The sequence below is a fragment of the Lycium ferocissimum genome, chromosome 11 (assembly GCF_029784015.1).
Source record: "Lycium ferocissimum isolate CSIRO_LF1 chromosome 11, AGI_CSIRO_Lferr_CH_V1, whole genome shotgun sequence".
NCBI classification, from domain to species: Eukaryota; Viridiplantae; Streptophyta; class Magnoliopsida; order Solanales; family Solanaceae; genus Lycium; species Lycium ferocissimum.
In genome coordinates this window covers 33,540,409-33,555,315 of record NC_081352.1, presented here as the reverse complement: position 1 = coordinate 33,555,315, position 14,907 = coordinate 33,540,409, and the positions used below count along the sequence as shown (strand labels likewise).

At 34.3% G+C, this 14,907-nt stretch overlaps 3 protein-coding genes and 1 long non-coding RNA gene across 4 annotated transcripts; 1 reads left to right on the top strand and 3 right to left on the bottom strand.

Moving 5' to 3' along the window:
- Positions 1 to 854: 854 nt before the first annotated feature.
- Positions 855 to 1,573, bottom strand: LOC132037046 (uncharacterized). Its single transcript, XR_009409741.1, has 2 exons — positions 1,318 to 1,573; positions 855 to 1,176 (listed from the first exon to the last, which is right to left on the bottom strand). It is a non-coding gene; the product is annotated as an uncharacterized LOC132037046 (long non-coding RNA).
- A 3,859-nt stretch (positions 1,574 to 5,432) lies between these two features.
- Positions 5,433 to 6,758, bottom strand: LOC132036370 (germin-like protein 11-1). Its single transcript, XM_059426697.1, has 2 exons — positions 6,424 to 6,758; positions 5,433 to 6,007 (listed from the first exon to the last, which is right to left on the bottom strand). Exons 1-2 carry the CDS (start codon positions 6,727 to 6,729, stop codon positions 5,660 to 5,662), a joined length of 654 nt encoding a protein of 217 aa, XP_059282680.1. The 5' UTR covers positions 6,730 to 6,758; the 3' UTR covers positions 5,433 to 5,659.
- A 3,058-nt stretch (positions 6,759 to 9,816) lies between these two features.
- On the top strand, positions 9,817 to 11,942 carry LOC132037058 (cytochrome P450 71D10-like). Its single transcript, XM_059427490.1, has 2 exons — positions 9,817 to 10,859; positions 11,215 to 11,942. The coding sequence occupies exons 1-2, from the start codon at positions 9,972 to 9,974 to the stop codon at positions 11,833 to 11,835; spliced, it is 1,509 nt and encodes a 502-aa protein (XP_059283473.1). The 5' UTR covers positions 9,817 to 9,971; the 3' UTR covers positions 11,836 to 11,942.
- An 888-nt stretch (positions 11,943 to 12,830) lies between these two features.
- On the bottom strand, positions 12,831 to 14,364 carry LOC132036240 (serine acetyltransferase 1, chloroplastic). The gene has a single exon (XM_059426520.1). It carries the CDS (start codon positions 14,299 to 14,301, stop codon positions 13,252 to 13,254), a length of 1,050 nt encoding a protein of 349 aa, XP_059282503.1. The 5' UTR covers positions 14,302 to 14,364; the 3' UTR covers positions 12,831 to 13,251.
- Positions 14,365 to 14,907: the final 543 nt, after the last annotated feature.

Here is a 14,907-nt window from a genome sequence, read left to right as displayed (position 1 = left end):
AAGTATTAAGTGGATACAATCTTATACTATATTAATAATATTTTGTACCTCATAAAATAAATGTAAATAATTACAATAACATAATCTAATATTTTTACGATGATTGAGATTGACAGGAAATAACGTGCAAAGCACGTTTATAGAGACTAGTCTATCTATACTATTTTAAAAGCGTGAATATAAATGTTGGTTGACCAAAATATTCTTTAAATATTGAACGACTTTTATACCCTTAACTATTCTATTAATTTGGATTAAAACATACCAGGAAAGGACATAAATGGAATAATACACATTAGAATTAAAAATTATAGGGAATTTTACATAAATAACTACACTTTAGGGGTTTAAAATTTGCCATAACTACAGTTTCAATATTTACATTGCGTAGCTACAGTTTCCTTGCTGTATTCAAAAAATGGCTCGCTGTATTCATAAAATGACCTAGCTGTATTCATGAATACAGCGAATAAAATTTTTTCAAAATTTTTTTTCACTGTATTCAAGTCATATGTATTCAACTCATTTGTATTCGCGTCAATTGCATTCAACTCAGTTGTATTTATTTATAGCTACTTTTACATTGTATTCACTTTATTGTATTTGAAAATCAGTGGTATTCAAACAACATAAATACAAAAAAATTGTATTCAGTTTGCACAATTGAGTTGAGTTTTCCCCAAAAAAATAACGAATACACTCAAATACTGAATACAAAAAATAAAATTCACTGTATTCAGTTGTATACACTTCAAATTTACTGTATTCATTTTGTATATAAAAAGATCTCCTTCGAAATACATGCAATAAAACACTGTATACACTATATGTATACACTCCAATTTGAAATAAAAAAAATAAAAAGCTCAGATCTGTGTGTTCGTTGATTTTTGTATCTACGTCGTTGCACGATTTTTCAAATCCGGCATCGGAATCTGACCGGGAAAGCCACCGGCGGCCAGATCTGATGAATGAGATTTGCAAGTCCGGCATCGATTTGCGAAAGAAACTCAATGAGAGAAGACCAAAGGAAAACAAAAGCTAATCTCACCTGGAAAACATTCCTCTCACCAACTATTGTCCCATTTATGAACTTGGTGTTATCTCGTGTGATGTTAGCTTGTAAAAATGCCATACGGTCAATGTCAGTTTCGCTAAGCGTAGTGGGAGGTCCATCTGCACTAATTCACCACTTGGTAAGACCAAAGGAAAACAAAAGCTAATCTCACCTGTAATTCTATTGCAATTTTTAATCTTCTGAATCTGATTCTTAGATTTTTTTTGCTAAGCGATGATTCAAATTTCACTAATGTTTACCTGCATCGGAAAAGACATAGTGGACTTGAAGAACATTGAACATTTTTCATGGAAGAGAGAGCAGAAGGGAGGGAGAAGGGAGGGAGGAGAGAGAAAAATGTGGATACAAGGGTTGCTTTTTCATTTTAATCTATTTTGTATGTTTTAGTTATGGAGTGTAATTGATATACCCCTTTTAGCTATGAGGTGTAAATTAATTAAAGTATAGCTACTAGATAAAAATAAGGTCTAATGTTAGCTACACCATGTAGATTTCCCAAAATTATATGCTATTAGGACTTAACTCACTGCGCGCATTAGGACTTCTAATTATGGAAATAGTTGCATGTTCACAAAATTTTCCACAACAAGGTCGTTTCACTAAGTGACTTGATTAGCCTATATTCATCAAGTTTTTAATGAAAACTTGATAAAAGTAAGGGGACACAATTTTAGTAAGTGAATAGACGATGTCATCTTACTACTCTCAGTGACAACACTAATTAATAGAATGCACTTTATATAAGGAAGAAAAAGGAAATACATACATACACTTGGTTTTAGGTGGGGTAAGGGGAGAATTACGTAATATTTTATATGCTTTTGACAAAACATAATATACAAATACATGTGCAAGATTTCAATGGACAATTCATGATAGTTAATCATGGGCAAAAATAAGCTTGCAAGACTATATAACAAAAGTAAACTTTGGGTAAAGTATGATAGTTGCACATCGATGGACTTGGATGAACTAGAAACACGTTCATGTATCAAACACTGCTCGTAAATGTTTGACCAAGAAGCATGATAGTGTTAGCAACAATAAGTTGTACAGTAGCATCAATTTTACTAAGGGAACACATGATTCATACCCCAGCATACAGTTAACAAATTACATCTTTTCAAATTAGAGCTGACCAACCATAAAGTTACAAAGATTATAAATCAAGATAACCATCACAAATATGTTAAAATAGAATAGTGGTGCTAAATTAATAAGAAAAGAAAATTTGATATTACGGGGAGCACCTACGCCGAAGCATTAAATAATCGAAACAATTATGTGATTATTATGAAAACAAGAATATACAATGCACTTGATTGATTGCCTATATATGTATGTGTAGTTATTAATCGACTGAACATTCACGTGCAATTATTAACGTACAACGTACGTTCGTAGAGACTAGTCTATATAAAAGTACTAATAATTTTCGCTAAATGTTGAACGACTAAAATATCCTTCAAATATTGAATGGCTTTTATACTCCTAATTATTTATATTAATTTTAACAAAAACTAATAAGAAAAGGACACAATTGAAAATACACATTAGAAATAAAGAGTTTGCCGGAGTAATGAACTCAACCGTGGCAAAGACTAGAATTATGAATGGACACGAATTGCTTTATTGCCAGAGATTGTGAAGGAATCTAATTTAACTTTTCATTTATAATTTAATAAATTTTAATTTTGATAATTCACTACCGCCACAGACATACAAGTTTGTAAAGGACGCAAAGTCCATGTCCAATATTAAAAGCTGATACCACCATACGTATCTACTTGACTTTAGGAACCACTTTTGAAGTATTTTAAATATTGTATATTGTATTCATGTTCTGTTTTTCTATTTAGTTTTATAGAATAATTTTAAACTTAGTGCAGCTATTTTAATATTGAACGATTTTGGTTTTCTTTTGTGTTTTCCAGCTGCAAACAATTGCAAGCCAAAGAGAGGAAGATGTAGTTTTTATGGCCAGGAGACTTAATTTGTTGAGGTTGGCATTCTCTCGTATGCATTAAACTCTTGTAAGTATATTATGTTGACATTCACATCCACTAGATTGTATATGTTCTTTTGTTTAAGATATACACACTGATTTTTAGTTCAAGAGAGTAAAAACGACGTTCATGTCCGAGTCATCATTAGTTGAAGCAAGGTAGAGCTGCGTAAATAGAGCTTTCTGTTTATGTTTAAAAAAAAATCATTTAGTTACCATCTTCAATAAAATAATATTAATGTTGAATACAATTCTAATTTCAAATACTAAGCGGTACCTTTTTCTACTCCATAACTCAACATTAGATGAATAAAATAATGTCAATATTCACAACATATTTTGCTTTCAAATGACAGGCGGTAATTTATTTATTTTTGGCTAAATGTTACTTTTGACATTAGTTTCTTATTTTAACAAGGTAAGAACTCCTAATATTTAGTAATTTAAAATTGCAGTAAAATTTGATTTATATAAATTACTTGCCTTGGAATACTTGATCATTATATGATCCAAGATATATTCGTGCAAAGTGCCAACATAGAACCTAGTTTTTTAGAAGTAAGTGAATCTTTTAATTCATGTGTCCAAATCTAAAACCTCAATTATTTTGAACCGGAAAGAGTAAGTCACGTATGTGTGAAGATTCTTTTATTGGGGAAATGACATGTTAACGTCAATAGGATATTGGGATGTGGTTGGTAACAATAACTCGCAGACCGAACTAGCCAGTTTAATAAACCAGAAATCATTTTCCCAAAATTTAGCACTTCCCTGGAGTTGCTTCTATGGTTCTGTCCAATGAAATGATAACAATATTTTGTGCTCATCCATATATTCTGTGGGGATAACATTGTAAATTGAAATTTTAGTTCACTTTTGTCATTCTAAATAGACCGCACATCCTTTAAGAAATAATACTCCCTCCAGATAAAAAAGAGCGTCCACTTAGCTATTTGCACACCCCTTAAGAAAAAATACTAACTTCAAGGCAAAAATTGGTAATTTGGCTAAATTATCTCTAATTAAATAGGTATTGTGATTTGATCACTTAACACTTAATAAAGGCAATTTTGGAAGAATAAGGTTAATTGTTTCTTGATTTGATAAGTGGACACTCCTTTTGAAAAAAGAAAAAAAAAGGTAAGTGGACACTCTGTTTGATCTGGAGAGAGTAATTGATATGAGTAGTTTACCACAATACCCATATTAATTGATGTTTAGTCTTATGTCTTGGGAAATGATATAGAGAATAAGTAATTAATGCTAAGGGCATAATATGAAAGAAAAAAGAAATTCTCTTGATATGCTAAATGTGACAAGTAACAATGAGAATGTATTTTTAGGACCCGTTTGGCCATGGGAATTATTCACTTTTTTCTGAATTTTTTTCTTCACTTTTTTCAAAAAATGGTGTTTGGTCATAGAAATACCAAAATCTTATTTTTCACCTTTTCCATTTTCTGTTTTGGACCGTTACTTTTGTTTTCTGTTTTCAATTTTTACCCTAAAATTTTTTATTTTTGTAAAATGGACCCTCCAAGTGTTTAGTTTTATAGCTATTTTTATAAAAGTTATTCAAAGTGTTTATTTGTATAGCTACTTGGTTTAGTTAGTTCTTGTTGGGTTTTGTATGGAGTACAAGTGCAAGGTGGGGTTGATGGGCAAGTGTTTACGCACCAGTTATATTTATTAATTGTTTTGGGTGGCTTTATTAGTTCTTAGAAATTGAGGGATTAAATCATACTTCATGTTGTTTAGAAGAAGTACATTTCAACAACCAAATAATATTTGCAAAAACTATGGACAAACACAACTTCAACTCCAACTTCAAGAATTCCAAAAAAAATGTATTTTTTTGATTTCTATGGCCAAATGCTTACTTAAAGATAGTGGATAAGTAAAAGTGAACGAAACGGGTATTCATTTATCCTATTTAGAATGGAGGCAAAGTAAGTTACCTAGAGTAGTACTTATGGGGAAATGAGGTAACAAGTACCAAGTGAATTAGTCAAGGCTAGCAATCCAAACATGACCACAAATAATTAAGACAAAAACAGATGCAAAAAAGGCATCTCCATTACGCGGAGAAAAATCATGAGCCTAATGAATCGACCGATTCCTTTACCCCACTGCTTCCCTTCCTCTTTCTTTCACTATTCTCACCTAGGTCCCCGACTTCGGTTGCTTGGTCGGGATAGAACCAATGTTTAGTAAGCGGTGGTCTAATGACCCCCTTCTATAGGTTGGAGATGAAAATATACTATAAAAAGCAAAAAAGGAACAAAGGAAGGTCCCTGTTTGGATAGGAAATCTCTGAGGACTTGGGTGGCCTAATAAAATGTAAGGACATAATATGTGAAGTCATTGAGACATTTAGCAGCAAAGTAGATTGACTGGAAATTAGGATTTGCACATTCTTGAGAGTCATTGCAGAATCTAGCACAGATTTTGTCTCAAATACCATGAAGCAGATACAAATTAGGTAAATGATAAGTTAATTAAGATACTCCATTCAAACAAACCCGAGTTGACTTTGAAGCATTAAAATTGCAGAATCCATCAGCTTCTAAATAAGCCTAATAACGATATAATGTCGCGTTTTTAATCAGATCCATCCCTGACGTTGAACGCAAAAATAGCTTCTTCATCAGCTCATTCATGGGTTCCGAAACAATTGGTGCAAATATTGCACCTGTTATACTCACTAAACCAGGATTCTGGCTGCTTAGCACTGAGTACACAGTGGCTAATTCGAACCCGGAATTCAAGTTGTAATGTAGAAGTCCTCTAGGGACAATAAAAACATCGCCTTCTTTAAGAGTCTTTTGGAATAATTGGCTTTTGGTATCGATAAATCCAGCAATTACTATTCCTTTGCCAACAAACATCATCTCGGAAGCTCTTGGATGAGCATGTGGCGCTACCTGTCGAGACATAATATAATTAAGCAACTAAGAAAACTTATTGTCTAACAGCTTAAGCTTTTAGATGAGTCATTTCACACAATTCAACATGGTGTCAGAGTAGACAAGAGGAACACATGGAGATATAATATAATTAAGCAACTAAAAGAGTGTTGTCTCTAATAACTTAAAACTTTCAGATGAGATGATAGAGCAGACACGAGGGGCATGTGGAGACATAATACAATTAAGCAACTAAAAGAGCATTCTCTCCAACAACTTAAACTTTAGATGAGATGATTTACACAATTCAACAATATGGTATCAAAGCAGGCGAGAGGGGCACGTGGAGACATAAAATAATTATGTAATTTAAGATGTATCTTCTCTAATAGTTTAAGCGTTTAGATGAGATGGTTCACAAAATCCAACATTACCACGCCATCTATATCCAGATCAGTCCTGGCAACAGATAACCCGAGAGTGTTGAGCCCCGCAAACTCCGCAGCGGTGACTATTGTTGTTGATGAACGCGGAAAGTTATCTGTGTCGCCTTCCTTGCTCAAAACAGAGTTTTTGAAATCAGAAGCAGTTATTTCTGCTGGATTCTTGCATGGATAGCCATTTATGAAGATGTTTTTGCGCGTAATATCGGTAGGACAAACATCATAGAGATTATCAGTGTCTTTTGCCTTGCAAAGACACATGTAAATTGGAAATGCTAATATGAAACTGATCCTCATGATCTTTGTTACTGTTAATGCATGTTGTTATCTCTTTGCTGAATATTGCATATATATATATGTTTGCGTGTGTGCTAGTTAGTGCTTGATTGCATCCATGTGAAGTAATAACCAAAACTTGGAGTTCAATTCACTAAATTCCAAGTATCTTTTGTTGAAAGAAGCATAGTGCTTTAAGAAAAGATGTCCAATAATTATCAGGAAGGTTAAATGTCACTCTCCCAAACAACAGCATGGTACTTTTTGTCTGAATGGATAAATCTGAGTAAATCCTTTCCTTTGTTAGTAATTTAGTCCTGAATTCAATAGCATAATATAGTTAAGCTACTTAAAGCTAGAATAATGAAACTACTACTACACCTGTAAACAGTCTGGAGATACAGTGAAATGGTTAAATCAAGAGATCTACACTGTTGCTTTTTCTGAATAAAATGTTAAGATGTCTACATCTCTTGGTCCAAAATTTGATTGTGTCTGGTTTAAGGATGCCTTTTCAAGATTTCAAGAGCTCTGTAGAAGTGAAAAGGCACAAGTTTTTATATATTTCTTTTCCAATTTAAACATACTGGTGAATCTTGAGCGTATTGTTCAACTGAACTCATTATATTGTTTTCCACTTGAACGACATATACATAAGCAAAAAACTGTTTAAATATATAAGAATATCACATTCATTATGAACACACAAATTCTAAATCTTTAGTTAGCTTCTTACTCTAGATCCTTGATTGCTTCTGTTATTGAGCGATGCTGAATTTTGACAAAATCTTTCTTGATTGGGAAATTGGATTCGAGGATAATAGAAAGAAAAGGGAAAGTTCAAATTTTGATGTATACCCATATATCAGATGGGGCTCGTGATATTTAACCACTCATCAGCGGAGAGCTTAGATGAATGCTATAATTTTTCAGTTACAAAATTCCTACTCCTGACAGAGTGAATTCTAAACTATATGTCTAACTCTATTTGTACTTGTTTTTTGCACTCTATTCCTACTCCTGCGAACCCATTGTTGGATCCTCCGCCATATGTTGTAACACACCAATGTGTTACAAATTTCATATTAATTAAGAGAAGGGGAAAAATAATGCATGAAGAAGTTTATTAATTTTTCTGAGATAGATAGAATATACGTTTTCTTTCTCTGATTAAAGGTTGTCCAAAGAGGACTAAGAGACAGATGCTGTGCTTGCAAGTAAGCTTCAGCCAAGCATCAGGTAAACCAAGTTTTGGTTGGAAAAAGGGCTATTTACCCCAGCAATATAGAGAAATTATTACCCCCCACACATCCCCAAACGAGAGCATCGTCTTTACCCCTAGAAAAGGTGGGGTGTAATTTCCTGGTTCGATTACATTGCTCGATGTAATTGAGTCTTAAAGGGTAATTGCATAAGTAATCTCTTTTCTTATGAGAACTACGAATCATCCTGATGAATAAGCTCTACTCTACCTTAAGGAGATGTGTAGGCAATAGGTCCCAAGTATTACCACACTCCCAAACCTGAATTTTAAGGCGAAAGTAAAAAGAAGGAAGTTGGGTGCCAAGTAACAATAACTTACCTGTGTATACATTTCAATTTTTTTTTTTTTATATGTGTACAATTGGTTTTAGTCGAAAGCAATGTATTCAATTGAACTCATAGAACTCGCCCTTGGTCCACCTTTGACAATGTTGGTCCAACTTTCAACTGTTTCATCAGTTTATGTCCTTTTCAATTGTCTTAATACTGTTTTGGCTAAAAAAAATAAACGGACTGAGTTATGTTTAGATAAACCAAATTACCAAATCACATTATGGTCTTGCAATGTCAAGATTAAACTGAGAGAAAACGACATAAATGGTCCCTTAACTATGAGGGTTGATTCAAAATATCCCCTTAGCTATGCAATTAACAGTTTTGGTCCTTTAAGTTCGCCAAAAGTTAACAAAAATAGCCCCTTAACTATGAAGGTAGGTTAAAAATAGTCCCTTAAGTATGCATTTAATAGTTTTGGTCCTTTAAGTTTGCCAATAGTTAACACTTTTCATCGTATGAAATGTTCATCGAACTTTTTATTTGTTAGATGAATCTTAACTGAAAAAAAGAAATCGAAGAACTCACACTTAGAGGTACACACTACTAAAAAAGGGCCAAATACATGGGGACAAAACGGACGGACGGACGTCGGTTATAGGAAAAACCAACAGACTTGTGTTACAACTTGTGGCAAAACTTATATGACCAAAACTATTAAGTGCATAGTTAAGGGACTATTTTGAACCTACTCTCATAGTCAGAGAGTCTTGATGTAAAACGTAGCTAAGACCAAAAGGTTGATTTCTCCTCGTTACATAATTCAACAGCCTATCAAATCCTTTTAGCCAAGTGGGATCACCCAGAGGAAAATGAGTGGTGAGTAAAGACCTGTCAAAAACAAAGTATCCAATTGTCTATTGCCTCAATCATGTGCCATAATCCAATAAATATCGTGCTAACAGTGGAAATGTTTGTAACCATGTCTGTGTGAGCTAGCTCACATTAGAAAGGTAGCTCGGTATTCACACAGGGTACGGGGAAGATGTGGCAGCCTACCCTGATGCAAAGGCCGGCGACTGATTCAACAACTTGGACACCGTGACCTTTAGGTCACACAGAACAACCTTAACATTGGTCCAAGGCTCACCTTCTATGTAAACTTGCTCACATTGCTAGTTCCAAATCGAGATATGAAAATAAAGTTTTGGGGGGGGGGGGGGGGGGGTAAGTTTGCGCGCGGTTAACTGTAAAACAGGTTAAGAAGACGAATCCTCACTATACATGCAGAGGCGGAGCCAAGATTTGAAGCTTGTGGGTTCGGGGTTCTAATTATTTAAAGTTACTAGATTCTAAATTAATAATTTGTACATATCTGACAAAAAGTTTAACACAAATATATGGTTCGGATCAAAGCTACTGGGTTCGACCTAGCTCTGCCCATGTATACATGAACTGAGATATGTTTAAATTAAGTTGATATGGACAATGAACAGTCATATAGCCAACCCAACTTGCTTGCGATCAAAGCAGATTGTCGTTTTGACCGTAGAAATGTTTGTGCTGTCAATTTAATGAACATATGCCAACCTAGCAAAAGGATAACCATGACAGGGTTGTTTTCTTTGACTATGCGAAGTTTATCTGCTGATCCTTTCCATTGAGGTGTTGTAATAGCTTCAATCACAGAAATCTCTATTATTTTCCACTGATTTTTCTTCACTACCATGGATACATTCACTGTTCTTTCTGCCTCTATCCTCTTTTTCATTGTACTTGTTAAAATCTTGAAGAAATTTGAGGCCAAAAACTCTACGATGAAACTGCCTCCAGGGCCAAAAAAGTTGCCTATCATAGGGAACATGCATCAACTTCTAGGTTCACAAATACACCACAAACTAAGAGATTTAGCCATGAAATATGGACCATTAATGCATCTTCAGCTCGGCGAAATCTCCACAATTATCGTCTCATCACCAGATATCGCCAAGGAAATTATGCAAACACACGATGTGATATTTGCTCAAAGACCTTACCTCCTTGCACCCAGTGTTATCAGTTACAACTGTAATATTGGTTTTTCACCTTGTGGAACTTACTGGAGACAACTGCGTAAAATTTGTGCCACCGAGCTTTTAACTTCAAAGCGCGTTCAATCATTTCGATCAATTAGAGAAGAAGAGGTATATAATCTAATAAGCTCGTTCTCTATCAATAAGGGATCCATTATCAATCTTAGCGCCCGAATTTTCTCAATGACATATGCGATCACAGCGCGTGCTGCTTTTGGAAAAGAGAACAAATACCAAGAAGATTTCATCAAGTGTGTGGAGGATGTTGTGAAGGTTTATGCAGGTTTTAGTATATCAGATGTATACCCTTCAATCAAATTACTGGAAACAATCAGTGGCATGAGAGCTAAGGTTGAGAAAGTTCATAAAAGAATTGATGCAATACTTGAACATATTATTAATGAGCATACAGAGAAAAACCCCACACCAAAACAAATCAAGAAAGAAGAAAATGAAGACGCAGTCGATGTTCTTCTAAAAATTCAGAAAGATGGTGATCTTGAAGTTCCACTGACTCGTGACAATATCAAAGCTGTCCTCATGGTATGTATTCTCATCCGTAAGTGAATCCAAAATCAAAAGTTGTTTGTTTTTGTTCTAGTGGAGTTTCAAAATAGTACTGCAGTCAAACCTCTCTATTACAGTGTCCTCTGTTCTGATAATTTATTTTGGTTGTTATAGCGAAATGTCGTTATAGAGAACATATAATATAACTTACCATGAAAGATCGGCTCCAAAGAAAACATGGCTATTATAGTGAAATGTTGTAATAGAGAAAGACTGTTTTAGAGAGGTCTACCTGTACTGGCTTTTCATTGAAAGAAACAGCTTGCACAATATTCTTGCTGATTTTGCAGCATCCAAGATTGGATCTTTATGGCTGTTCTCTCTCTTTCAGGACATTTTTGCAGCGGGGAGCGATACATCAGCAACTGCAGCAGAGTGGGTAATGGCTGAATTGCTTAAAAATCCACTTGTGATGGAAAGGGCACAAATTGAAATCAGAGAGGCATTTCAAGATAAAGGAAATGTTGAAGAATCAGGCATTTGCAAACTAAAATACTTTCAGTCAGTTATCAAAGAAACCATGAGGCTGCACCCTCCTGTTCCCTTATTACTTCCAAGGGAAAGCAGGGAGCCTTGTGAAATCAATGGATATAAAATTCCAGCCAAGACGAGAGTCATCGTTAACGCATGGGCAATTGGCAGAGATCCAAAGCAATGGTCTGAACCTGAGAAATTTCATCCTGAGAGATTTCTGGATTCAACGGTGGATTACATGGGACATGACTTTCGCTTTTTGCCATTTGGTGCAGGAAGAAGGATATGCCCAGGCATATTATTTGGTCTTGCTGATATTGAACTTCCACTTGCACAATTGCTATACCATTTTGATTGGAAATTGCCAGGTGAAGAAGAACTAGACATGACTGAGAAATTTGCTTTGACAGTTAGGCCCAAAAATCATCTGCAGTTGATCCCAGTTCCTTATGATCCTTATCTTTCAAATATGCATTAACAGCTTGTTTGGATAGTTGTTACGTATTATTTCATAACGTATCGTATTGTACTGTGCTGCATTGTTTTGATGAAATACAATGTTTGGACAGAAATCGTATCATTTCTCATCGTTGCATGATGCTACTTAGCAGTAATCTGAAGAATAAACTACAATATTACAAAGAAAAAGTAGGGGCCGGGTAGAGTTACTATAAAAAAAAGTAGAGTAAAAGATAAAATAGAATTATTAAACAATAAGTGAGGGCAAAATGAGAAGGAAAACAAAAGGTAATGACACAATCATACCAAATCGGTCGTCAGATAAAATGACATTTTTCAGTAACAATAAATTTAATAATACAATGCAATAAGTAACAACCAAAACAAGCATTATATTTAAAGAAACAATATGATATAAGACAATAGATAACAACAATCCAAACAAACTGTAAAGAGTAGGGCGTGCCATGTGCCATGACCAACTGCCACAGAGCCGGCTCAATGGTAAGACCACAGAAGCATGGCTTTAGGCCTGTCAAATTACTAAGTATGACATATAACATATATTTTATGAGTTTAAGTTATGTAAACCCTGTTGTTGCAAGTAACTTGTATTTTCACAGATATATATAAGATTTTCCTGAAACACTAGGTTATGCAGAACCTGCGAACGCATTGTTAGATCTGCCACAGGTTGTAAGCACCAAATATGCAACAAATCTTTCATTGGATTTCCAGCAGAAGTATTAAATTATTGTGTTACGAATTTCATTTTAGGAAAAAGACAATACATTTTTCTGCAAGCAATACCACACTGCCACACCTAAATTTGGAAGGGGAAAGAACAAAGAAGGAAGCAGGGTACCAAGTAACAACAACTTACCTCTGTATAGTACATTTCAATTTGTTTCATACGTACACATAGTTCGAGACTTTGAGTCGAAAGCAATAGGTGCAATTGAACTCACAGAAGCCCTCCGTTCACAAACTTAATCAATTACTCCTTGAGGCACATACCAAAATGATGATCCCATATTTTCGTCCAACATTGAATGTAACTCAATCTTTGTTAGATTGCAATATGGAACTTTTTACTATATCATGAAAACTAGTACAATAGTCTCTTAAACCAGTTACCATAAAAAGGTAAATGGCTGTTACATCTCCTCCACTCAAGGAAATATCTCTATGCTTTTAAGAGAACTTAAATTCTCCCTGAAAACTAAAAATTCCTCGAGGAGCTTTTCACTAATCTAAAAAAAAGCTATAACAATGGTAGTAATGAAGAAAAATAAAAAGATGGAATGGCCTGGGAGACCCTTGTAACTTGTTCCTGGATTATCATTCGGTTCCCTGTGCTCCACAGGGTTTCATCCAGACCCCAAAACCTGTTCAAAACAGGTATTTTGAACGCCTCTGAATGGAATTGTTAACTTTATATTACATAATCAGACCACTCATATGTATGGTCCATGGTTAAACTGGGAATTTTATCAAGCCTCTTTGGATTCTCTTTCCCTCCGAGCAACTTCGCTGGGTTCCCAACAGCAGTAGTCCTAGCTGGAACCCGTTTCAACACAACCGACCCAGCCCCAATTTTTGCCCCATCTTCAATTACAACATTTCCAAGAACACAAGTACCAGCACCAATTAAAACACCATCACCAATCTTAGGATGTCTGGCACCACACACTTTTCCTGTCCCACCTAATGTTACATTATGTAAAATTGAAACATTGTTTCCAATAACAGCTGTTTCACCAACAACAACACCAGTTGCATGATCAAGTAAAATCCCTTTACCAATTTTAGCACCAGGATGAATATCAACAGCAAAAACTTCAGATACTCTGTTTTGTATCAACAAAGCTAAAATTTGTCTCCCATTTGACCATAACTTGTGTGCAATTCTATGTGCTTGACATGCTAAAAAACCTTTGAAATTCAAGAAACAGTGTACATAACTAATACAAGCAGGATCTCTTTCTTTAACAGCTTTCAAATCAGCTTTAACTGATTTAATTATTTCTTTTTCCTCTGTTAACACACCTAAAAAAAGATCATATAAAGTACTGCTAGGAAGATTAGAATTACTTAATTTCATTGAAAGATGATTAGCCAAAGCATTTTCCATTGATTCATGAGCCAAAATTGAAGATATGTAATAATTAGACAATATTGGTTCTTGATCAATATCTGACCTTGCTTCATCTTTCATTTTTAGCCACAAATCATCATCACCCCCTCCATTGATTTTTGAGTTTTTTTCAATAATGGGTTTGTGGGAATTAAGGTTAGGAAAATTTGGTCTACAATATTTAACGTAATTGTAAACGTTGTTGTCTATTTGAGGGTTGTTTTTTGGTGGAGTTTTGGTTCTTGAAGTATGAATACAAGCAGCCATGTTGAATGTTGAAAGCTTGTTATTGTGACAAGAAATTTGTTGTATAGAAGGGAACTGTGATCCAAGAAAATTTGTGGACATAGATATGGAGGAATGATGAGAATATGTGGCGTTGAGAAAGGGATGCAAATTATATATAGGTGCGAAAATTGTGGATATGCCTATGGCCATTGAATTGAGTGAACTATTATGATATTACCCTTTTTATCTTTTTATTTCTCACAGAATATTGGGGAATCGTAATGCGTAAGGACTTCCATCATATCATTAAACTATAGATTTTGACTATTTTTGAGAAATAATATATTTATTTGACCAATATTTTTTCTGATATAATTTGATTCGATACGAATTTTAAAAATAATATGAAGGATTTTTAATTTTGTGATGTTAATACTAAATTTATATTGCTATAAAAAAATTCTTATTAAAGAATATAAAAATGTGTATTTTTTTAGAATGATAAAAAATATAGTGTCAACCAAAATGAAATAGAGGGAGTATTAGATTTTGGGACTGACATTACTTTCGGAGAGCATTGTTTTATTTAAAAGTGTAACATGCAGAAATTAAGTTCTTGGTTCGACAGAATTCAATAATGTTCCAGACTATATATCTATATCTCGAACTCGTAGTGTTCAAAAAATAGTTCTCAATTTGTCCTTACATATTATTGTGCATAAAGTT